The 25,288-nt window shown below is 40.7% G+C and overlaps 3 protein-coding genes across 5 annotated transcripts in view; 1 reads left to right on the top strand and 2 right to left on the bottom strand.

Annotated features, from left to right (window-relative positions):
* stk10 (serine/threonine kinase 10) overlaps positions 1 to 2,023 on the bottom strand; it is a 45,930-nt gene extending 43,907 nt beyond the window's left edge. The window contains exon 1 of the mRNA XM_084373799.1: positions 1,511 to 2,023. Coding sequence (XP_084229925.1) covers positions 1,511 to 1,669 — 159 coding nt within the window. The 5' untranslated portion in view covers positions 1,670 to 2,023. The remainder of the gene's footprint in view (positions 1 to 1,510) is intronic.
* A 2,304-nt stretch (positions 2,024 to 4,327) lies between these two features.
* Positions 4,328 to 6,831, bottom strand: cytl1 (cytokine like 1). The gene is made up of 4 exons (XM_084373544.1): positions 6,623 to 6,831; positions 6,324 to 6,368; positions 5,949 to 6,095; positions 4,328 to 5,115 (listed from the first exon to the last, which is right to left on the bottom strand). The coding sequence occupies exons 1-4, from the start codon at positions 6,773 to 6,775 to the stop codon at positions 5,071 to 5,073; spliced, it is 390 nt and encodes a 129-aa protein (XP_084229670.1). The 5' UTR covers positions 6,776 to 6,831; the 3' UTR covers positions 4,328 to 5,070.
* Positions 6,832 to 13,272: 6,441 nt separating this feature from the next.
* Positions 13,273 to 25,288, top strand: part of stk32a (serine/threonine kinase 32A) — an 81,250-nt gene continuing 69,234 nt past the window's right edge. Inside the window, exons 1-3 of one of the 3 annotated variants that reach the window (XM_084372923.1) lie at positions 13,273 to 13,725; positions 16,469 to 16,996; positions 24,928 to 24,983. In XM_084372923.1, coding sequence (XP_084229049.1) covers positions 16,945 to 16,996; positions 24,928 to 24,983 — 108 coding nt within the window. In that variant the 5' untranslated portion in view covers positions 13,273 to 13,725; positions 16,469 to 16,944. Of the gene's footprint in view, positions 13,726 to 13,905; positions 14,051 to 16,468; positions 16,997 to 24,927; positions 24,984 to 25,288 lie in introns of those variants that run through there. The other 2 variants (XM_084372924.1, XM_084372922.1) reach the window with 2 other exon arrangements.

The raw sequence follows: 25,288 nt of genomic DNA, 5'->3' as shown, positions 1-25,288 counted from the left end.
TTTCTTCACGAAACAAAGTGAAAGCATTGTTTGTTTTCATGCCTGTTTCACATGTGCTTCTGCCATATTTTTCTCTGTGCTGTCAAAAGACCATCCACAGGACGTCTCACATGCTCCACTCTGATCAAAAGATACATTATAGAACAACTTATGTAATGCTTAACTCAGACCTGCGGCTAAATAAGCAAAGCAGGAATGATGATCTTTCGCTGCATGTATGCTCTCCAGCAAAAACAAAATACCTAAATAAGGTGGAGTCCCCTGAAAAGAGTGCGTTTTCTGTTCGGTGCAGACCTCTGGTGAGGCATCACTTCTTCCACTGAGGCCCCCGATGTGTCAAAGACTTTCACTGTGCTCCGCTGGGCAGCGCACACACAGAGCGCCTGTGCCATGCTGCACAGAGCGGACAGAGCAGCTAACACATCCAGATTAAATAACTCCTAGGGGCCAAATGTGCTGCTGCTGCTGCTGCTGCTGCAGAGGTTGGAGAGGAGAGGACGGAACTAATGAAGAGTGCTTTCACTGTCACCGGACTCACAGCAAGTGAGTCAGGGATTGTAGATTTCCCTAACCTGGGACAAAATATCGATACGGCAATGTATCGTGATACTTCCTCTTGCTATACGATTATCGATACGCTGGAACCAAATATCACCTGTAGCACATTGAATGATGATTGACGGCACATTTACATGGACAAGTGTGTGGGATAAAGAGGCACTAAGCCAAGACTCTGTGCGCTTTTTTACATTGTTTTCACTCAGTGTCAAATTTGGCACTTTGGGCTGGCGGTCGGCCCGTCCTACAATCCCAAAGTGTCCGTTGTTGACAAGTTGGGAATGAAACTCTCAACCTTTCTTACAAATAGGACATTTAAGGGGTATTTTGCACTCTTCAGTTAGACAGAAATCATGATGTATCAATAGATGATTGTCTGCAGAATCGCTGTATCGTGATACTATCGTTATCGTGAGTTACTCTGTGATTCCCACCCCTGTTCTTTACTGCAGATGTTTCAAGACAAATCGCAAGAGAAGTGAGGTCTGATGATTTAAAATGGTCAAACAAGGAGTAAAACTGAAGATGAGGTGGATCTCTGCAGGAGGGTGCGAGCAATCTTTGACCCACATGAGTACAATGAATGATTGTTACAACCTTTAATCCTCTGGGTGCAACAGCACGGAGGCTACCTGAGTTTGTTGTACAGTGAGACAACATTGCTGGAAGTATCAGTCATAATCCAAACAATGCTGGGAAGGTGAAGCATCCATGGCAAGTGAATTACACCTTTGGAAACTGATGTAAGGGCTGTATCTTAGCACAGTAACACAGACAGAATATTAATTTTAGTATCCAAGAGGCCTTTCTGGCACAGTAAAGTGTCGCTGAACGTGGCAACAGGTGCGCAGCTGATCAATAAAGTTTCACAGGACTGAGAACTACCAGCAGATTCCCTCTTCGGTGGTTTGGACACTGTGCAGGTGCCTCGTGTCTCCGAAATCACACTCACCTTGTAGACTTTCCCAAACGCGCCGTCGCCCAGCTCTCCAATAATTTCCCATAGGTCGTTCGGGTTGATGTCCCGGTGGACGTGCTCGTACTGCTTCACTTTCTTCTTGATTTCAATCGTGGGCAGACGGAGGATTTTGCTGAACTTGGCGAATGCCATAATTTACAACGCAGCAAACACTCAATCAAAGAAAGAAAAAAAAAGAAGTGTGAAAAGGCTCTACGCGGAGAGCATTACGCACGCACAGACGCGCAACCCGTCCAAAACACTTAATCTACCAATTCACCGATCTTCACTTTCCGCTTCTTAGAGAAAGAGAAAAAAGAGATCCGAGCTCGTTCAGTGAAGTTATTCTACTCCTTCCATCTCATCTCTGAAGGCTCTGCGGTCGTAATCCCATTCACAAGCTGCTGCGGTCGGTGCTGGACGCGCGGTGACCACCTGCCGCTGGAGACACGATGGAGCAGCCGCCTCACTGCCTGCCTGCCTGCCTGCCTGACTGAGTGCCAGGGCAACTTGTTGCTTCAAACTGTGTGCGAAAACGCCCCACCTCGTTACTCAACAAACCCTCCCACTGCCGTCATGGAAATGTAGTTTCTTTGACAGAGGGAGCCGTCGTCACTGCGGCGCTGATGAGGTAGAGAGGACTTCATGTCCGGGTCTGTGGTGCAGGGCGGGTCCTCGAACAGCTGGGCCATCAACAACACCTCTCAGCTTCTGTTGGAGAGCCGAGGAATGCAGTCAGGAATTTATTACGACATTAATCTATTGTTCTCTCTCGTCCTGCTGCATCACTGTGATGTCTGATGTCTTTGTTTATTTGTTTGTTTGTTTGTTTGTTTGTTTTTATTAAAGAACAAAACATGTGAGTTTCTTTTCATCACAGTTTAGTTTTTAAATGAATGAATCGTTGTTTTAAATGATAACGTACCTGCACTGATTTCTGCTGGTTTCTAGTCTCTTCTCATTTAAACTACGTGCTCGTGTTTGAGCTCAGTTGTTCCTTTACCTGTGCAGGCAGTGCTGTAGCGCCCTCTGGTGGCGCGTTCAGCTCAGTGAACCTCTACCTGTCGAGCACGTGCAAAACGACACGAGCGAGGTTGCTGCTGAAATGATAAGTCATCCGCTGACAGACATTTTGTTACACGAGCACTGTGTAGTTTTGTGGAATAAACAAACTGACCTTAAAGGACAACACTGTTTCATACTGTTTTACTTTGTTTATATGTGGCGGACCCTGCCACCTTTCTAGCTTCAAACAGTGCTCTGGACCTTATTTTCCTCTGAGAACAGCTTGTTTATTCAGCTTTGGAAAAAATAAATATTTCTGAGTTTGTATTATTACCTTTTTAGTTTTGGAGAAGAAATTCAAACTCAGAATTTTAATATTAACAGTATTAATAAGGTAATAATACAAACTTAGACATGTTTATCTTTCCCATAACTGAATAAACAAACTGTTCTCAGAGGAGAACAGATCACATTCACTATTGGTGTTGATCCGGACAAAGGGACTCCGTTTAACATGAGAGATAGGGCGATATTCACATTTTGCATTTTTCCATCATGTTTCAACTTTTTTATCTTCACCTGAATTCTGTCTCGCTTCACTTTGGCCCTTACTGTTTAACTTTATGTTGTTTTGTTTCCTTCTGAGTATTCAGCTTTTGCTTTGTCTGCATGTCAGAGCACTTTGTGAACTCTGTCTTTTAAAGGAGTAAGATACAGTCAGAGAAGTCCAGCTCTGAGGATCTACTGCTCTCTGTTCAGTCATTGTTGTCATTTTAATCTTCCGCTGGTAGTTCTGAAATATTTTTCACTGACTTTCAGGTAACATTTCCCTCCAGAACGCATAAATCACTTCAGAATGACACTCATTGACCCTCATTTACAATCTCCTTCACATGAGCAATTTTCTCTATTAACTCTATGGACAGATTAGCCGAACAATGAACTGCTGTATTAGCAATTATAGAGGATGATTGGTGCCAGTGGAGTGATGTCATGCTTTGCTTGCTCATTAATTCAGCATTGAGCTGTTTAAATGAACCATTTTAGACATATACGTCTATTATCTCAGCTGTTCAACCACCTTGTTAAACGTTCTGTAGTATCACAGCACTTCCTGTAAATCCCTACAGAACCTACAGTAAAGAGACATGCTCATGCAAGTCCACACAAGCCCACAGAGGCATCTGCTCACACTAATGACTCGTCACCATTGTATGTGTGTGAATACTGTGTACAGTTCATATGACTCCACAACTGTCCAACTCAATTAAACTACAGCATGTGATGCCTTTTCTCACTTTACTTGACTTTGAGTCGAACAGTAAATGGCGGCTGATGATGATTTAGAAATAAACAGAAATGCCGGAGGGCCTGACGATAGAGACCTTTTGTTATGGACGACATTGTGACAAGTCGCAGTAGGACAAACCGAGGTGTTATTAATCAAATTAACGATGGTCGAATTCCATTTAGCGGCTTCATTTTCATGGTCCCGGTGTTGCTCATGCTCACCGTCACACCTTAATGGGACACTTGAATCCAACAGAGCCATTGTTAATGTTGTTAGTAACATCTGGGTGTTGAGAAAATGTCTGCTGCGTTCAGGCCCATCTTTAATAATCCTTCATATATAATTGATATTTTGCAAACTGGGACACGTGTGAACTCTCACCATGAAACACTGCATTTTGATTCATTACTAAGAACAGTAAAGTATTTTATCAGAAAAAAGTAAGATAATATTGTGAAAAAAATTCATATATAAACAAAGCAAAGATCTTGAATTACACTGATTTTATTGGCAGAGTATATAAAAGTATATAAAGTATATATATATATATATATATATATATAAGTATAAGTAAATTAACCATACTTTAAACATTGTACATTTATAATTAATAAAAGATGAGTTAACAGTTATTTCAATAACAAACAATGAAATACTTTATAAACAATTTCTAACGCAATTGTAAAGGTTTATAAACATCATTGCGACTTCATAACCACCATCCAAATAATGTTTATAGATGAACTGCACAGTTACAAAGTAGTATGAACATCTGTTGCAGCTTCATGATAAATGAAATGCCTTTATAAATGTTCATTAAGCATTTACAAACAGAAGTTTAACTTTACATTTTCCACTTATTAATGATAGTTGTAATGAAGTGTTACAAAATGTCAGTAAGACTTGACAGTATTGCATTGTATATACTGTGAAGCTGCGACAATTATAAAGTATAACACATCTGAAACATGAAACATCTGCTTTACTGGCTGGAGGAGAGAGGGATACATGAAATGTTTCCTCAACCAGGTTCCTTCAGATAGATCCTGTAATTAGTAGCTATCAGCCCGACTGCACTTAGAAAACAGATGATTAAAGTACATTTTGAAGGAACAAAACCATAGATTTGACTTTAACATCATTCTTGCGTCTTTAAGTATTGAGGACGCTTGAAGAAAATACATAGAAGGACTATTATTCCTGGGTTGTTCTTTCACACTCCTTGAGCAGACATCTTTTCATTTCAGGATCCAGTATGTTAGCGCTCCAGCGCCGCACAGTCATGGGTCGTGAACGCCAGCTCCTGGGGGGTGAAATAAGTGGGTAAAGATGGTGCAGATTAGTAAGATGTATATTCAGGATTCATAATTCTTATGTTGTAAGGAGCTCATCCACTAAATACACTGTTATCTGGACTGAAACTGCAAGATTCAAGATTAACTCTATTTGAATCTGGCTTCCCCTCACGCTGCATAAAAAACATTTCACCTAAGGTTGAACATACAAACACTTTTCTCTAGTGTATTTCCAGTCTATAATTAGAGCTCACCCTGTTTCTGTTATTGAAGCTGAGCTGAAATGACCCTAATGAGGGTGAATTAACTGTAACCCTTTGGCAAGACACGGTGGCCTGGTCGTCTGCAGGTCAGACAGGTCATGTCAGCCTGTTGGCCGCGTCTGCCCTCGCTGCTCAGGTGAGCGGGGATCAAACATCCACAGAGCACATAATGTTTTTTAATAATCTGCATCATAAACCCTGTTTAATCCTGTGAAATGACTCACCGAGCGACCCATTAACCAGCAGTCGGTTTGAACGCACCTCATCAGTGTTATTCTGTTCTTTTCACTCTCTGCTGCAACTTCTTACACTGCTGCTACTTCTTCAATTTTGACATCCTCAACCCACAGAGGAGTTTAATCTTTAACATATTCATTTCAAGATATTGGTATACATTCACATGCACAAATGAGGCTAAACATATGAGGTCTGTAACTGCAGTCGCTGCCAAAAAGGTACAGTCCCAATAAGAAAAGATACATCCCTGTACTTTCTACCTTAATGGCTTCATGGCACGTATCTTAATGGTGCCGCCTGAGTCTCATTGTGATGACCTGATTCATTTATCTTTGTCTCACCCCGTGACATTTCTCCGACATGAAGATGAAGAGCTGTCTCAGAGTGACACCCAGCTTCCTCACTTCTCTGGTGTAAGCACAGCGGCGCTGTCGCAGGCCCTCCACCAGGGAGATGTAGGTCCTCATTTTTTGCATCACACAGGAATTCTGAATGCAGGAGTAGCAATTAGTGTCCAAGAGCGTGATTTACAGCTGAGGCGAGCACAGATGTTAGTGGAGAAGAGTTTAGGGCAACCAGAGTGTGAAAGACAAACATTGACTAAAAATTCCAATGAGGAAACATTTTATTTTTCAAATATTTAAATCTAGTAACATCTGATTCACATTAAAGAGGTTTTTGTTATAAGAATGGGGATTTTTTTAAGTTATACTTACATGAACATCGAGGTAGAGATCTGGCATGTGTGACATGCAGTAACCCTAAAAGACAAAAACATAAACAGTTTTTAATACCCATATAGATTTGTTCACATTTAGCCTCCTATGCTTTGATTTGATTTGATTCAACTGATGTTTTATTGCATATTTGTGTCTGGATAATGAATAAAAGGATAAAATAACTTCAGTCTTCAATATGGTCCTCGATACAACATATACAACAAGCTATAAAATGTATAACAATATAGAAAGCAAGAAAAAAATCTTCAAAAGTGACAAACCAGCAGCTGACTTACAGTTTCGTAGCCCCACTTTAAATCTGCAGCCCACTCGGTGATCTCTCGTGCCATGCTCAGCACCTTGCTGTAGCACGTTGGTGGGATGAAGGGGTAGCTCAGCACGAGCGGCAACAAGGACGAAACAATCAACAAGTGTTTAAAGATCGCCATGACTCACTGACACCTTCTACACCTTCTGACAGAAACCTCTGTTTTGTTTGTTTGTGTCGCACACGCAGCCACGTATGCAAGTGGACAGACTTTAACACACCCTCTGTTTACTCCAAAATAATTATGCAACTGCAGGAGAATGACAGCCCAAGACCCATTGTGTCAGATAAGACAGTACTCCTCTCTATGGAACAATCAGAACAGGCCTGAGGAGACGGTGGGCAGTGATTTTTCCTCCTTAGGGCAGCAGTCAGATCTCTGACTTATAGTGAAATTTGATACCACAATGTAGAAGTACCAGTGTTGTGAAAAGTGCCCAAAAGTCATGCATTATTTTATATTATAACTTTGGTAGAAGTGAAATTCTCCCATACAAATAGTGCTTGAGTAAAAGTTTTAAATTGTCTGATGATAAATGTACTTAAGTCTCAAAAGTACAAGTGAAAGTTAATCATATAGATATTTAAATATATGTATATATCTCTGGGTAGACCTATTAACAGCCGGGCCGATCAGATACAATATTCAGCACATCTCTGATTATGAGTATTAGTATTTTTGTTAGTCTAATAGCAGATAAAATAAATTACATTAAAAAAATCTTTAGGTCTGACACAGTACACTACTCAAGGGAAGTACCTCTGAATTACCACTTTGTACTTAAGTGCAGCACTTGAGTAAATGTCCCAAGTTACATTCCATCACTCAGAAATACTCTGTTACAAGTAAAAGTCTTGCTTTTACTTGTCAGGTCAAATTATACTCAAGTAAAAGTGCAAAAGTATTTGCATCAAATATACTTATATTTACTGCCGGGTAGCTTGTGTATTTCCCCCCGTCTTAAAGTATCCCCACACATCATACTTCATTTGTTAGATGCATGTTAATCTGAATATGCAAAGTATAAAATGAATGTAGTGGAGTGCAATATTCGTCTAGAACTTCAGAAGAAAATGGAAATACTCAAGTTAAATACAACTGTCTGCTAGCTTACGTACCAACTGCAGAGTGGTTTACAAAACCCAACAGTGACTTACTATAACCTGAAGCCTACAGTCTCAAGATCCCATCTCAATATATACACTTGCACCTTTGGAACAAAACTGCACGTTTTTACTGCATTATACTGTATGTTCTGAATATTCTCCCCTCGATGTTGTTTGCTTGAGTATGCATTTTAATACGCAGCAAATAGAGTTTACTTGTAATGAAATTTGCCACATAAACAAAAAAACGCCTTCCCCGGTAGAATCCAGACAGCCCTCTGGACAAAAAGGGTCCAGATAATTCAGGTGTCTGACTTTAATGTGCCACAGGAGGTATTTGGACTATTATTGTATTGGTGCAGGTGTATTTTTATTACTTTAATATCTGAGGGAGTGAAAAAGATAACAATACTCCAACAAAACAGAGTTTACGTGTGCAATTCTCAACTTCTCAAAATGTCATTGTTCAATACAGAAAATAAGCCACAAGTATGAATCATGCCTGTTTAAATGTGTACACCTCAAATAGAAAGGCTTTAAACTGAACTGCTGAAACAGTCATATTGACCATGAAAGAGTTATACTGTAAATGATATTCCCATAGGATCTTTACTGTAATACTAGCCGCTGCCACTTCATGTAATGTCTTTTTAAATCCACTAGATGGGGATAATTTCCCAGATTTTAAACTCAATGCAGCTTCCTGAGCATTCAGGAGTGGTGGAAGAAGTATTCGGATTCTTCAGCAATGTAAAAGCAACAGCGATGTAAAAATACTCCATTACAAGTAAAAGTCCTGCATGAAAATATTTCTTAAGCTACTTTGAACTACTTTTTTTGTTATACAGAGAGACACCAGATAAAGCTGAGGGATATTGAGATGATTAATGGAAGGAAAGAAGAAAGAAAGTTCTGATACACAAATCTGTTTTCATTTTTTCGACTTTTTCTTTAATCTTTAGTTTTTGGTGAAATACTGGATCATTTGAATATCTATTGAAATGAAACCATGTGAGAAGTTTCGAGTGTAAACCACTGGTTTAATCTTTAATATTTAAAATATTGTTATAATATCTATTGTGTAAAATCATCACCTTAACCCTGTAGGACCCCCTGTTGCAAATTTGCCACATCACTTTTAACAATTCTAAAAAAATGCCTACAAATGTTTTTTTTTCTCAAGACCACATTTACATAGTTAATGGGTCCTATTGTTTGTCCTCACAATGCTATTGGATAGAATAAGTGTTTATAGGTTCGGTCATCTGGCCATGAACTCACTCTATCTGCAAACTTCCCGCTGAGCTCATCTCCTTTTTTTGCATGACTTGATTTGTCAGGATTAAAGTAAGTAAAATTCCTTAGATATTTTTTTTTGTGTCTATTACAATGTGTAGAACATGTACATATTTAGTTATTTTGGAAAACATTCATTAAATTTGATTTAGAGCTTCTTATGTCCATGTTGCAATTCTGCCACGTTGGATCAGGGTGGTAGTCAAAATAGCCTGTGCTCCTTACACATTACATAAGGACACTGCACTTCTCACATGGTCACAAGTTGAAAAAAAATGTAGTAGAAATTTAAAGTGTTAGATGATTCAGTGTAACTAAGCTCTAAATGTGTTTTTCTGTTAAATGTTTAGTTAGTTTAGCTTAGACCATAATTAAACACATGAATAAAATGTATAGGGTATTTGAAACTCCCTGTATCTTTGTAGTTTTTTGTTTGTTTTTTAACTTCTAAATGATCCTGAGCTATTTTTCTCAGTGTTGCCCAAGTAGCAGTTTGTAGCATTAGGAGATAGAAAAACAGGTTCTGAATGTTCTGGAGTTGTTGGGGTGATGCCTGTCGTATTGTTCAGGGACAGGTGTAAATGGTCTTGAATGTGAACCTGTAAGTACTCTGGGGGGATGCATGTGTTCCTTTTAGTATGATAAGTAGAGAGCATAATAGGCCAGCCAGATAGTATTGTTTGAATGTAGTGTAATTTTGATTAGCATTTGTATTGAAATGATAATACTTATGGACATACTAATGGAAATACTTAGATCTCTACCCTAGACACATGGTCTACCACCCTGTCTATTCCAAAAGTTTGTGACAGAAGACATGATTGAGGCTCTGACAAGAAACACAAATGAGTACAGCTTGCAAAAAAAAATAGAACATCTGTTAACACCAATAATAGGGGAATTGAGAAGATGCTTGGCATGTACCTGAAGATGGGCCTAATGCAAATGGCTAGAGTTCAGGGACAGGGACACATTCAAGACCATTTACACCTGTCCCTGAACAATGCAACAGGCATCCCCCCAACAACTCCAGAACATCCAGAACCTGTTTTTCTATCTCCTAATGCTACAAACTGCTACTTGGGCAACACTGAGAAAAATAGCTCAAGATCATTTAGAAGTTAAAAAACTACAAAGATACAGGGAGTTCGTTTTGGGAGACAGACACGCGGTACATCCCTGTTTCTGATGTGATGTTCCGCAACAGATTCCAATCTCTGTTGATTTCATTACACTTTACAAACAACTTGACTGTGTCAGAGATGGAAAAGAAGGACAAACTCTGGAAACTCAGACCATGGCTACTTAAATGTTCTGTATATCTGTTCAGACTAAGTGAGTACAAACACAGAAATTCTGCTCCCAGCTATCCCCAGCGTGGCAAATTTGCAACATTTCCCTAAAAACTTACTAAAATGTAAAACATTTGAAAACTCTTTAATTTCTACATCAGAGGCCCCCTAAAACAATATCTGAGAGGTCAAAAAAATTTTTGCTCATTTTTTTCTATATCTGGGCCTTACAGGGTTAAAAGTAACAAGTAAATAAATCTGTCAAATAAATGTAGTAGAGCAGAAAGCACGTTTTTTTCTGCATTGAGTGGAAGTATGAAAAAAACATAAAACTGAAATACTCAAGTACAGGTAATATACTTAAGTACAATTCTAAGCTATACTTAGTTACTTTGCACCACTGAAGTCCAGCAAGTGTCACGATGAAGTTCTGCAAATAGCTTCTATTTTTTAGTTCAAAGCTGAATCTAACATACCCACGACTTATCTTTGACCAATTCTCTATACAGGCACAAAAATATCCTCACTCACAAAACTAGGACAACACTGCGACATGCTGAGAACTCGAGTAGCTTTACTCCGTCTCTGTCCAGGTGTGATATGACACTGTCATCACTCATCTCATCTAAAAGACCAGAACACTTCCCAATGCTGCCAAACACCCGATAGAGCATTGTCCTGCTTTTGAGTGATGCTCGTCACCTCTCATAGTGTGCGGTGTTGAGTTGGAGGTCTGCCTCCTCCCTCCGTATGAAGATGGATGGCCCTCACTGACTGTGTCTTGGCATGACGGAGAGGCATAAAGGGGAAGAAAATGTGCAATGTGCACTATAAGCATATCTCCGGTCCCAAAGTCCCACCGCCACTCAGCCATTCTCCTCTCGACCTTGGCCTGCTCAATTAACAGGGGACACAGGTGACCGTGCAAGCCCTTCTAATGGATGGATGTGTTTTACTGTTAGTGGTTAATGGACACACGAGTTAATGTACGACGAGAGCAGAAAGCTGCACAAAAGACTGCAGATTCTGATGCAGAAAATCACTTATTCTGTTTTTTAAACGTACAACATGTTACTTCTGCCACTCAGGGGCTCTATCAAATGAAAAAAAAAAAGCTGGTCAGAGAGTCTGGTGCAGAGCCACACCCTCTGGAGGCATAAACACCCCGAACCACATCAGGTTCTGTTCTTATGCAGAGCTGTTCACTGACAGGAGGAGCGCTCAGAGATTACTTTTTAACCTTTAGGATCAAAAAGTGGATTTATCTTCACTCCTGTTTATAAACCTGACAGCAGCAGCGATCCGCAGAGGCGACTTCCGTTGTCAGGTGTTAATGAAAGGTTGACTGCTGACCGGAGTTGAAGAGGAAACGTACTTTAATTCATGAGGACATTACAGAGAGGAGAGGGGGAAAGAAGAGAGAGATACAGGGTCTCTGGTGAGTGCTGAATTAATGCGCATAAACACAAACGATCCTGCGGCCAAATTGGTTCACTGGTGGCGAACACCACCACCATTGCTCATGAAGATCTATCTGACGTGACTCAGTCATGGCTCTGTCAAAGTTCACAGACACGGTAACGTTTCAAAGCTTTATCTGTGATAAATTTAGTCTCGTTTGCCGTCTTCCCTGTCCCTGAAGTAGCGTCAGGCAAGCAGACGAAACACTCCTTTACTGTACCTTGCGTAAACTTGTGGATTTCTCTTGGTTTGAACACAAATATATATAACAAAGGTCTAGTTGTTTTTAGACATTTTAATCCAGAATTCCTACATATTATATCTTTAAAGCGCTCTTTATGTATCCACGTCTATACCTGTGGGCTGTCCAGTACGACCATGATCCTCTATTGTCCTACTCAACAGGACCCCGAACAGTAAAAGTAGCTGTTACGCAAGTCATTCTTCTAGATCAGTATTTTTTTTTGCCAGAAATTTAGGCTACTAACTGCCATGAGAAGGTATCATCATGTATGTGATCAAACTTGTACTTTGGGTTTGCTACACTATTTCAGTCATAGCATGTTAAAAGATCATCCTGAGATCTATAAAGTACACAGTATACTATCTAAGAATATTATATTGATGCCTATGGGAATAAAGGAGAAAAATGAAGTACAATAAGGTCAGTATCACAACAGAACACCAGAGAGTGTGCATTAGCACCGCTGTTTAATGACCTTTCCATATAACTTTACAGGCTATTATGAGACCGCAGGCTCAGCTCATCTATTAAGAGACTGTCATACAGCAGTGATGACAAACTGCCTCTTTGCTGAAGTGCCTTTAAAGATTCAATACGTAAGGAACGGCCACCTTGAATTCATACTCCCATCAAACAGGGGCAGCATCCCACCAGAGTAACAGCTAACTGCTGCTTAATGTTTTCTGTTTATAGATCCATGACTGTATCTGCCACTGTTAGCAGTGCAGCTAGCTGGACTACCAGGGGAGAAAGAGGTTCCCCTGGTTAGCATGCTATCTACAGTATATATCTCTGCAACACAACACAGACATCTTTTATATAACGTCAACACTGTTGTTTCTTCACATTCTGTTGATCATTTGTTAATGTTATAAACAAAACTTCTTGCATATCGCAAGTTTTCTTCGTTTTCCTGACTGAATAAACAAACTGACCTTAAACCACAAGACAGTTTAACACTGTTTCACTTTGTTTATAGGTGGCGGACCCTGCCACGTTTCTAGCTTCATACAGTTTTCTGGGGACCTTATTTCCCTCTGAGAACAGCTTGTTTACTCAGTTATGGAATAAAAATCATTACATTTCCTTCTTCATATTGCAAATATGAGTTTGCATTTCCTCTCCATAGTGCCCCTTTAATGTATTTATTTTATAATAATTTATTCGGTTTCTCATGTGAAAACGCTTTAGGGGACACAAACTTTTATTTTTGTATGAGTGATGAGCATGTGAACGACAGGGACACCTCAGCAGCAGCAGCAGCATCAGCAGCAGCTCAGCCTGAACAGCCCATGAAACGTGCCCCTCCAGACGCACACTGGTGGCCAGCCTCATTACACAGGCGGCGATGTGGAGGTCAGTCTCTCATCAGCGCAGAGCAGCTCCCCCTCCGTGGCCCCCAGTCAGTTCCCTCCGCCCTGTGTCCTCTTGTCCTCCAGAAACAAGGGATTTCGCATCGCACTCACTCCGTCGGCGGATCCCGCAAGTCACGTCTCGCTGCGCGGTTCCGTTTTCCTCCGTGTGGCTTGGCGGGTGTCCCGGCGCGTCGTAGTCCGACCACCGGACAAGTGACGCTGTGGGGTGCGCTGTTGCTCCCGTGTCGCCTCACATCTCTGCAGCAAACCAGGGCTGGAAATGGTCCCATGCTCAACTACCCGGCGGCGCACAGAGGTAGGTGCCCACAGCTGCCCCGCATGGATGGATGTGGTGGTGGGGGGAGTGCGGGGAGTGCGGGGTGCTTTCTATTCAGCGCATGCTTCTTCCATTTGATCAGATAAGGGCTCAGAGCACCGTGTCCTCTGCGGGGAGCTCAGCACTGCGCACTACTTTTTGAATATTTTCATTCAATCAAAAGAGGGATGCGTTCAGCTGCGCCGTGGTGACCTTATTATGCAGTCTGGGAGTGACATTCACGAAAGGGTTTCCCCTGGCGGACTGAATATTGTTGCCACGATGACTTGAAGTTTACCCACGTCTGCCTCGTCTCATAAGTCAGGTCAGTCATTCATTCTCTCCTTCGAGATGCTGTTATGGGACAAGCTGCCGATCAGTGTGTAGGAAGCTGTAATGATAATGGAGATGCCATTAATTAAAAAAAAAGTTAATATAAACTTACTCTCTGGCTCCCTAAAGGAGGAGGCTGTTACAGGAGTATAACATCTGAGATGATGACATGATGAACTAACATGAGAGCCGATATGAAAACTTTTTGTTTTTACGGATCATAATGCTGGAAAACATTATGAGGTGATTTAAAATGATTGAGTGAACTGTTTCATGTCTTTTTAGACACAAAAGTTTAATCTGTAAAATATCCTGCCTCTATCTTATATATTTTTGATGGCCACATTGAGGGATCACTGCAAAAAATGTGCATATCTCAGCCGATAGAACGATATCTGAATTATTTTACTCTCTAATATCGATATCCGTCGAGCTCTGACTGACATGCCGACACTTTAGTAAGAATATATATTTCAGACTTCCTTCTGACATGTTTCAGGAGGCAGTCGAGCTGCAACGATTAATCGATCAGTTGTCAACTGTTAAATTATTTGCCGATCGACTATTTTGGCCGATGCTGATATATATATTAGGAGGTAAAACAAAAAATGAGATGGGCCAGAATACATACATTTTTGGCAATGATCCCACAAATGTGATCATCAAACACTTGTGACAAAGATGTGTTACGAAGGCAGGATATTTTACAGTTTAACAATACATTTTATTGCCTAATATAACTACAGTGCACATAAACAGCAAACTTCACTCATTATTTCATTATCCCAAGCTGCGTTTTAATATCTAAAAAGAAAGTTTTCATAAGTGCGCATATCAACGACATCTAAGCCGATACCAATATATCGGTAATATCGGCCATCCAATATATCAGTCGGGCTCTAGTTTCTCTACTCTGCTAGTACAGTACACTGAATTTTAAAGTTTAGTATGTTTGTAATCTATGTCCCTTTATTGTCTTCTAGTTTAGGGTTTAAGTAGTGAACCAACGATGGCCAGAAACAGTGTTTTATGGAGCTTCATGTTGTATGTTGAAATCAGATTTAGCTATCTACTCATGACTGGTCCCTGTATCTAGATCTGTGGGATGAGAAAGGAAATTGGTTCCCAAATAACTGGGTCCAACTCCCTGCTGTGCTCTAACTCTGCTCTTGTGATTATTGCTGATCATAACCTGTATATTTCAAACGCTCTGAAGGAGGCTCAGTGCCAAAACACGTTAGTGTTTAACTATTGTGATGTGAGCCAGATAAACAAGTGAAAAGTGAGTATTTGTCCCCCTAGATTTCAGATGTGCTACCTGTTCACGATTTTTGGAATTTGCTCATCAGATTTTTGCGTCCATCACTCGTCTAAAGGCTCATTCATGCTTCCTTTATGTGCAGTAATAGAAATGTCCATATCAAACAATATAACCGTCACTGTCAGCAAAACAACCACTAGAGGGCGCTGCTCAGGGTCAAATCGGTCTCTGTACCTGGGTGAAGTAACATCTTAAAACTTCCCACCAACTCGCATAACCTCTCCTCAAAAAGTTCCACCATTATTTTAAACTTCTCGCTCTTGTCCTGTGGGCGCGTCTCATTTGAATTATTGGCGACACTGCTACACTGCCCCCCCACGACTACCAGAGGTACTGCACTGTTGGCCCATATCTCTAAGCTTTCAGAAAACAGGCAGAAATACGGACAGAAAGAATCAAGACTGTTGAAGCACAACCTCCCTTTCCAATTCAGCACAGTGAAGATCTGTGGGTTGTGCACAACAGAAGACATTTGAGAGCATCAATTGGACTTTTTCAAAAATATTATTCACATCTTTCACCATTTTCTGCCATTTTACAGACACAAGGCTAATATATTAATCGAGAAAATAATTGACAGTGAAAAATAATCGTTATTTGCAGCGGAGATTCAGTTTTCTTCGTCTACTACTTAAACAAACCGTGGTAATCCAGGAAATCTCGTGTCCTCCAGAGGGCAGACTGAGGGATTCCATTTACAGAGCACAACGCCAGCAAACCATAAATCAAAAACCTCCTATTTAGTTCTGTTAATGGGAAAATGGACCGTACCATTCATCACAAATGCACCGTAGACGATGCTCCACTGGGACGACTTTCTGATGAAGGTATAAAAATTGAATAATTGATAGATGACACATGGAGAGGGAGCTGAGAGGAGGGAAAAGTTTGGTCGTTTTTTTTCCTTTCAGTGTCTAAAAATCTAAATTAACTGTGTCTATCTTTAAATTGATCTATAGATGTAAGAGCTGTTCATGTCTCATGGCTCTACCTCTCTACTTTTCCCTCCCTCCCTCCCTCTCTCTGTCCCTCCTTCCCTCCTTCCCTCACTCTGCCGGTGGTGTCATGTTTTCCTGCCTCCCCTCACAGGTTAGACTCTCAGTCAACAGAGGGTCACAGCCACAGACGCATCACCCACCCTCCTCCTCCTCCTGCTGGCTGGCAAGAGTCGTCCCTCTGCCTGCGCTCATCTAAACGGCAGCGAAAAACAGACAGGGAACTTACGCTGTAGTGATACCGCCTGTGTGTGTGTGTTTGTGTGTGTGTCAGCGCTTCAGTGCCTTTCAGTGTTCCCCCCAAGCCCTCCACTGTGTGTGTGATGATGTGTGGTTGTGTCAAGGAAGACGGGACCTGTTCAAGTCAGCAAAAGCAAACCAGCTGCTGCGTATGTGTGTGTCAGGGTTGAGCAGTCCAGCACGTGAGACTAAGTGTGTGTGTGTGCGCGTGTGTGACAGAGAGGGGTTAGTGTTGACCAGGCTATGAGTGCGTCTCAGAGGGAGAGGCCGGTCGATGCTTAGAGGAGCTGAGGGGAGAGCAGAAGAGGAGAATCAGTAAGAGGAGCAGCCATGGGGCTCGGACAGTCCAGCAAGGCTCCGGTCACTGATGACACAGACGATGGTGAGTAATGAAACATCCAGGATGTTTTTTGTCTTTTCTTTCTTTCTCTACTTTTGTGGCTCAGATCGGGGAAGGATGAACAGGGAAGGAGGGGAAAAGAAAAAAAGTTGTGAGCAGGATTCACCTGCCTGATCCTGAGATGTCCAGGCTGTTTTCTGCAGCCTCATCAACGGGTTAACTTCTTCCTTCTGCATGCCCAAATTAAATCCCCTCACAGTTAATGGTCGGATTGATGTAATGCTAATTAGATCTGCTACCAGCCACAGAAAAGAGTTTGAAGATTTTCATCGAACTCTTCCGGACATCCACTCACTCAAACGTTGGCTTCATGTGCATCATTATTCCAAACTGAGACTTTTGTCTTCAGCTCTTTCAGACCGATCGTCATCAAGGACAGCATCGACAGGGAGTTATTAGTGTGATTGGCTAAGCTCTCTGTCTAAATGTATTTCTTTGTGGCATGAGTAGATAATACAATGTGAATTTATTGATCTGAGTCAGTCCCTGAAATTAATTCCACCCTGGCTTCACCCCAAGGACTTCAAATAAGTCAGCATTACATGAGTCAGTGGTTGAGTCAGAAGGGAAGTGGCTTTCCCAGGTTTTTCCCTCACTCTGTATGGATGATGTTTTACTTTTGTCAATTTTTATAAAGTAGCAAACTGGATTATTTGTTTTTTTCAGCTGAACCATCTAACAGCTTTTAATTCCATGAATTATCTTAACTTTATTTTATTTGTATATCTGGTAAGATAGGTATTTCATCATATTTTAGGCTATATTTTCACGCTATACTGCCATACATAGACGAAGTAAGTACAATTTTGGTCAAAATTGACTTATGACTGAAATTAAACTTTTTTAGGTCTCTTATCTTGTGACAAATCTTAAAGAAAAAAGCTTCTGTATGTAAACAAAGACAAACATCAGTTAATGTGGTGACTACGCTCTGCCTTTGTTTTTATGAACGATGGCCTCTGTGACGATGGTTTGTGACAGCTGTCTATTAAGACAGGGACTAGATTATAGTATCGTATGAGAGCGTATCCTTCTAAAAATGGGTTTACATAAATTTTACAATGACACTTATCGTATCAATCCATCTTAATAGATTAAACCTCACAACATATCACTTGAGGATTGCTAAAATTTACCTTAACTACTCATCTATTCAACTTTTAAAAAGCAAACATTAAAACACTTTAATATAGATGTGATGTAATGAATGAAATTAGAAGAAAACAAGAAGAGGCCTGTGATTACTGTACAGAGCGTCAACTCTGTTCTACCTAACGCATTTGACAGACAGTGCAAAAACTTTTAAGCTATTTTTCTCAGTTTTAAAGTCTGCGTAGTTACTGCAGTTAGCCTTTGTAGGGCAGCATACATGATACAGTAAGTATACATCTTGATTTTTTTTAAATGTCCTTTTTAAGTCACTTCATAAATGCTTGGACTGGGCGACAGAATGAAATATCCCAATATATTCTACCGAATACCTTGATATCGACATCCAACAGCATAGTGAGGATGACTATCGGGACTTTCACTAAATATTAACACAATTAGATTTTTGATAAATAACCATCAGTAATGTGGATCTAAAGACTGAGGGGGTAAAGGCATCACTTGACTGCAATGCAGCCTTTAAACCCTGGAAAGGACAACACTTGAACAACAAGTTCCTTTAAGCCTTACTAACCTGTTATAATGATTAAAAAAAAACCCAAAGTTTCATATCATGATACCATATAACATCAATATAATGCCCAGCCTTAGTAAATCATTTCTGTGTGGCAAAGTAAAATATTTTTTCCGTGTCAAATTACTACCGCACGCCCTAATGAAATCCGTATCTGAGGCTTTCTCTGTTTCACTGGAGGCACTCCCTATCAAAGAGGAAATCATTATTCATGGTTAACCTCGCTGCTTAGTCATCAAGCGTGCTGTTCTGGAAATGTCACTCATAACAGAGCGTCTCCACACTCCGAGTTAATGCAAGAGTGCACCTTTCCTGACTTTCTCCCTCACAAAACAGCGTGGGCGATTTCACCGAGGGCACGGGAATAATAAACAGAGACACGTCGTTTTTGAACTAGAGAAAAGCCCCGCTCGCTGGAAACAAAAGTAATCCCCACGCTGATGAAACTCACGTCAGACACAGGCAGGATTCTCCTTTTGATTTTTGGAGGATTTTTGCCAGGCTGGGTTCACTGCATGTTGAGTGTGCATCATACGCTCGCTCCCTCTGAGAAGCAATAAAGATGCAAATTGAGTTTTCACTTTTACACTTCAGGGACGCTAAAGGTTGCTTCAAGGTAATATTGACCGCCGAGGTTGGAGTTTATGTTTGTCTGTTAATTTGACGGTGAGCATTAATAAATGCTGACATTTCAAAAGATATACTGTCAGTGTACATAAATGCGCTGAGGGCCTTTTCATCTGCAGTTTCTTTGCAGCCAAAAAAATACCTCGACAGTTTTAAATATAGCTGTTGGTAAAGTTATGGAGAACATTTTCATTTGTGTACAAAAATGGTCGTCCTTGAGCTCTTTAAAGGGGCTCTGTGCAACCTCTGTGTTGTGTTGAATGGTGCCATTAGTTTATGTGAATGTTAAATCTGACCTGAGTCCAGCAGCATAAAACAACTTAGAAAGACCATCCACAGGCTGGTGAAACTGAGAGAAACGGGCAAGTTTTCATTTTTCACGTCATGTTAAGATCAACTCACATACATATGCGGCAGAAATAAAGCACTGTGCGTTTAAAAGGTGGAGTGTTGTTGGGGATGAGTTCAGGAGTCTGCTCTGTAGTCTGGTGGCACGGCAGCGGATACTTCTGTATCTTTTGCCAGGAGGCAGCAAATGGTTGTGGCATGTTGTAAACTGCTGTGGCAACAGTTGTAGCTACATTTTGATGATATTATTTCATGGTCGAGTATTGAGGATGAGTTCATGAGTCTCAGCCTGCGGAAAGACGCTGCTCTGTAGTCTGGTGGTACGGCAGCGGATACTTCTGTATCTTTTACCAGACAGCAGCAAGGTGAACAGACTATTGTGGCATATTGTAAACTGCTGCATCAACAGTAAGAGCTACATATTAATTTGTGCAATTTTTATACACATTTCTGTTGATTTTCTAGATTTTTTGTAAATGTATTTAAAAATAGGCTAAATTAAGATACAGATACAAAACAATAGATATTTTACATCAAAAGCATCAGCAGAAATGCAAGTTGTAATCCCTTTATTCTACACAAGAAGATATTTTTATGGTGGAGGGTTGAGGATGAGTTCAGGAGTCTCACAGCCTGAGGAAAGAAGCTGTTCTGGAGTTACGGCAACGGATACTTTTGTTTCTTTTGCCAGACGGCAGCAATGTAAAAAGTTCTGGCTACATTTTAATTGAATTTTATTTTATTTTGTAGTCTCTATTGTAAATTTGCTTAAAATAAATAAAAAAGAAAATACAATCAGATTCTGGCAATTGAATAGCGAGAGAAGAGAATAAACTGTTTTCCTTGCTGGCTTCAGAGCAAAGACATATTTTGTCATTCATACTCAACCCATATTACTTGATTTACAGCAAGGTGTGTACTGTGCGTCAAGGTGAACTCTGTCAAGACATGTTTATCTCCCCTGAGAATGATGCGTGCACCACATGTGCCCCCTGTGTGCGACATACGTTTTCCACTGTGTGCAGCCGGCAGCCTCTGGTTAATGGACAGGCTCTGTTTACTGCTGATAATGCTTTTATTCACATTTCAGTGGCACATGGACCCATGGGTCCAGTCGTCAAAGCAACAGCGTGACTGTTGATGTTCCCACGCCGGTGGGTCCTTAAGTGATTTACAGGTCTGAGTGTGAGGGGTGGGATTAGGAGGAAGGCGGGGGGGGGGGGCAGTACTGTATGTTCACAATTACAAACACCATTTTCACCTACGGGACGATGGCTTAATCTCTTCTTCTTTGTCCTAATAAACAAAACTGTGCGTCACAGTTGAATCTGAGTGAGACAGACACGTCTTGGTTGGTCTGTTGAGTTACAGCTGCTTAAACTCTGTTTAGCTCCCCGATGCTGTCTTTAATCATCTACTGTATACTGTGTCCCGATACAGCTGAACTCTTGATTTGTTAGTGCTTGATTTACATATTTTTCAGTTTCTGTTGTTAGACAGCTTAATGACTATGAAGAACTGATTTGATTGAGGTTCATAAAAGCCACCTGTTAGCCAGCTAAGCACATTGCTGCATTGAGTGCCACGTAAATCAAATCACTGTTTTCCTGTTGGGGAGCTTTGTGAGGAGAAAACCACATAAGCAGTCTTCATGGGTCATAATTTGTGCCACCGAAATATGCTACCCAGAACCGAACCGGACCTGTCTGTTATTTTAAAGCTGTTACTCAGTCCAATGCAGAACCGAGACATGCAGACCCAACCCGATCTGCACTGATTTCACAGCTGATATGAACAAATTAACATTAACCTATAAGGTGTCAGAACACAAGTTAGTGTTGTTTATTTTTGACTCAGTCCCACAGACGCCATCCTGCTGCCGGAAATACTCACTCAAAGCACCAAATGTGTATTAATCCACCGCTTAAAGTAGTCCCAAACCAAAGCTCTAGTTACTCCTCTGAGCCCACCAAAGATCTATTTCTGTGCTGTTTTAAAGATTCAAGTTGTCAGTGGGAATGAACGTGCTCGGGGCTGAATGCAACAGACGGTAGGAGAGTTGGAAATTATTGAGAGACACAGTCACATTGTTGGTTTTGGGCATTTCATTGGATTTGTTGACAATGTGAAAATATCTTTTCTAAATATAAAATAATGCAGATGTGCACAACATATCAAACTTGCTTGCACTCATTATTTCCCTATATACTTTGCTATTATTCTAACAGTACCTCTGTTTACATGGACATTATTTCTTCATTCTGATTGAAATCATTCAGATAAAAGATTTCTGGTCAACTGTTTACATGGGATGGGATAATTAGTGTCTGGTGTTTCATGTGTTCCTCTTCCTCGGATATTTTATCTCTTTGGGCCCACCTCTGATTGAGGTGATTATATGGAGCATTTTTATCCTGTTTGGGCTTTTAAACCAATTATAATCACAATACTAGTCTCCATGTAAATGCAGCTTAATAAGAGACAAAGGGATTAGGGAAAATTTCCCGACCTCAAAAGTCGAAAAAATGTCCACTCCACGTGCGAGCGAGTTTAGAAAAGTTGCAAGTGTGGAGGCTCAAGCTTGTGTACAGGTTTTGTGGAGCTCCATTTTTTGCTCTCTTTATCAGTTTTTTTGCCTCTTTTTCGAAGCAGCTGACTCAACATCTCCTTCCTTTGAATACTAATTTCGGACATTGATTACCACAGCAAGGGTCGAAACTCTGAAGCTTTTCTGTCAGCCCTAAATTTTTCAAAAGCTCAATTTTTCTCTTATATTCTACAACTTGCAGCTTTCAGTTTCAGGCTTATTTTCTTGTGTGATCAGCTGTGAGGATCTGCATAACATAAATTTCATCATTTGCACATGTCGCACGAGACAGCGTGGACTTCTCTACGGAGGTTTACCTGCAGTACCACCCGTCTGTCAGTTTTTCAGTATACGAGAGCCTCTAGTGTGGATGTTGGGCCAGAAATGGCGAGCATTTCAAATTTCTGTTGGCTCAGTGTGGACATGTGTGATGATGAGACAACTTCTGACAGACAAACAGAGAAAGTCACACATTACAGTACAGTCATGCAGAGTGCACGAGAGGCTGCGCGAACTGAACGAGTGTGATTACTTCAATCCAAACTGATTTGCATGTGCCAGTCAAATTCCATTTGACGAGCAGATGATTTCCTCGGTTAGTTTAAGCTGTGGAAAGACCATCAATGTGTCAATTCCACGCGTGTGCAGATTTCAATCATTACACGCTCTGTTACTCATGTGTCCATCATTTAATACAGCACATTAAACCATTCAGAGTTCTGCTGGTAAAATATGACAGCCTCCATCTCAGCCCCTCCCTCTGCCTCTGCGTCTACCTCTTCCCCTCTCATCCACGACCACAGCTGTCTCTCTGAAAAACCCATCAGTAGCTCAGCAGGAAAATGACCATGTTGATCTGGAGTGTGTGTTTGTGTGTATGTTAATTACATACAGTGCCATCTGTAAGTCTGTGCATGTATGTGGTGTGTGTGTGTGTGTGCGCGCACACTATAAAGGCTTCATATGGTCCCTATCAGAGTAGGTTGTGTAAACACTCCAACACAGATAGTGTGAGAGGAGGAAGTGCCAGTGATTCGTGACTAACAGAGCATAACATTAACTGTCAAATCCAATAGATCTAGTGACTGCAGGCAGAATTAAAGTGTGTGTGTGTGTGCGTCTATATGTGTGCGTACTGTTGGAAGGGAAGCAGGTGATGTTTTCAGTCAACACTTTACGTCCAGTATACGAGTGGATACATTTTGGCGAAAGACTATGAATGCATCATGAATATAAGTGTGTGCATCTGCGTGTGTGTGTGGTCACAGGAGTGCAGAGAGTGGGCAGCAGCTGTTCTGTCCTCGGGGAAACGGCAGAGAGGGGAAACCGTCTGTCCTTGTTGTCATGGAGGCAAGAAACAAACAGCCCCATCCGGTTCCAATTGGCGATAAATGTTGCTGATAGATGGAGAGTGAGATAGGGAGCTAAGCTCTGGTCTGGGATGTGTGTGTGTGTGTGTGTGTGTGTGTGTGTGCATGTAGAGGAGAGAGTGACACAAAGACTGCGAGGACAAACAGAGGGAGTGCTTAAAATCTGTCCTTTGTTCGGTGGAAAAACATGCAACTGACATTAAAAGACGTCTTTGTGCCGAAGCTTATTTCAGATCTCGACTTTCTTACGTCACTGACCTGTGGCTGCCCTGAAGGCCTCTATCTGCTTCAGCTTGACTGTCTGCTTTGTTCCAACGAGCTCAACGCAAACCTTACAGTGAACCTACTGTAACTGTACCGATACTTAGTATTCATGTGTTTCCATCTGAAATGATTCTGTGACCTTGTTTTCTTTTCAGAAGTGTCATGTTATTTCTATTGAAGTTTGTAGCTGCCTAGAACACATTTTATTATTGAGCATATGTTCTTACTTCTCTTCGTTAGCATTTACAGTAGGGCTAGGGAAGACGCGGGCGTTATATTTATACGGTATATTGTCGTAGATTTTTGATATCTATCTATTGATATCTATTATATTGTGATATGTGATAAGTGTTGTCTTTTCCTGGTTTTAAAGGCTGCATACAGTACCAGACTGTTCTACTTGTTCTAATACCTTTACCCACTCAGTCGTTATGTGCACATTACTGATTAGTATTTATCAAAAATCTTACTGTGTTAATATTTTGTGAAAGTACCAATAGTCATTACTATGATATTGTAGCTAAATTGATATTGAGTGGTTGGCAAAAAAATGTGTCACCCAGTCCCAGGAAGTCATATGAAGTGCTTTTGAGGAAATGTATAAATATCGAGCTACACTACCACTCAAAAGTTTGGGGTCAGTGAAAATAACATATTGATCATAAATACAGTCCTGGTGAATGGGGGCCATTTGGAGCAACCATGACTCCTGTGGTCCAATGGCACATTGTGTAAACCAATCTAAGATTACTGTGTTAAAAGTCTATTTTTTCATAAGAAAACCCTTGTGCAATATATATTGTGTATTGCAAAAGAGCCCACATCCCCCAGCCTATGCTGGAGTCCATACATTTCCAAATGTTTAAACTGCAGCAAAATATGTATATGTATGTAGTGTTGATCTTGTAAAGTCATTTGCCCTATTTAAAGACAGAAGGAGAAATGAAAAAAAAAAAAAACAGATTTGAGGTTTAAATTTCTGTTCTGTGTGTAATATTTATTAACCAAGAATTTCTGCTCTTCTTTCTCGCAGTAAATTTCGACCACTTCCAGATCCTGAGAGCAATAGGAAAAGGAAGCTTTGGAAAAGTAAGTCCGTGTTGCCAAAGTTTTTTCTTTTCAAACCGGAGAGAAATAAAAGATGAATCCATATTTACTCAGAAATGAGTAAAGTGGGAAACAGTGTTCTGGTACGTTTCAGCTTCACGGTACATCAATCTGTTAAACCCAAAGGGGAACTAGTATCAAAGCAAAAAGGAAATAGGAAATAAACAAATAAGTCAAAAGGCTTGCAACAAGGAACATATGAAATTCACTGTAATAACCCTCTCAAGGAAATGGAAGAGAAGAGGTACAATCAACATTAGTAGTCATGGGTATTTATCAGCTCCGGC

The sequence above is a fragment of the Pagrus pagrus genome, assembly GCF_965226575.1.
Source record: "Pagrus pagrus genome assembly, chromosome: 14".
In the NCBI taxonomy this organism is placed as follows: Eukaryota; Metazoa; Chordata; class Actinopteri; order Spariformes; family Sparidae; genus Pagrus; species Pagrus pagrus.
The sequence above is the reverse complement of the archived record's forward strand: the minus strand, read 5'-3'. Positions and strand labels throughout refer to the sequence as shown.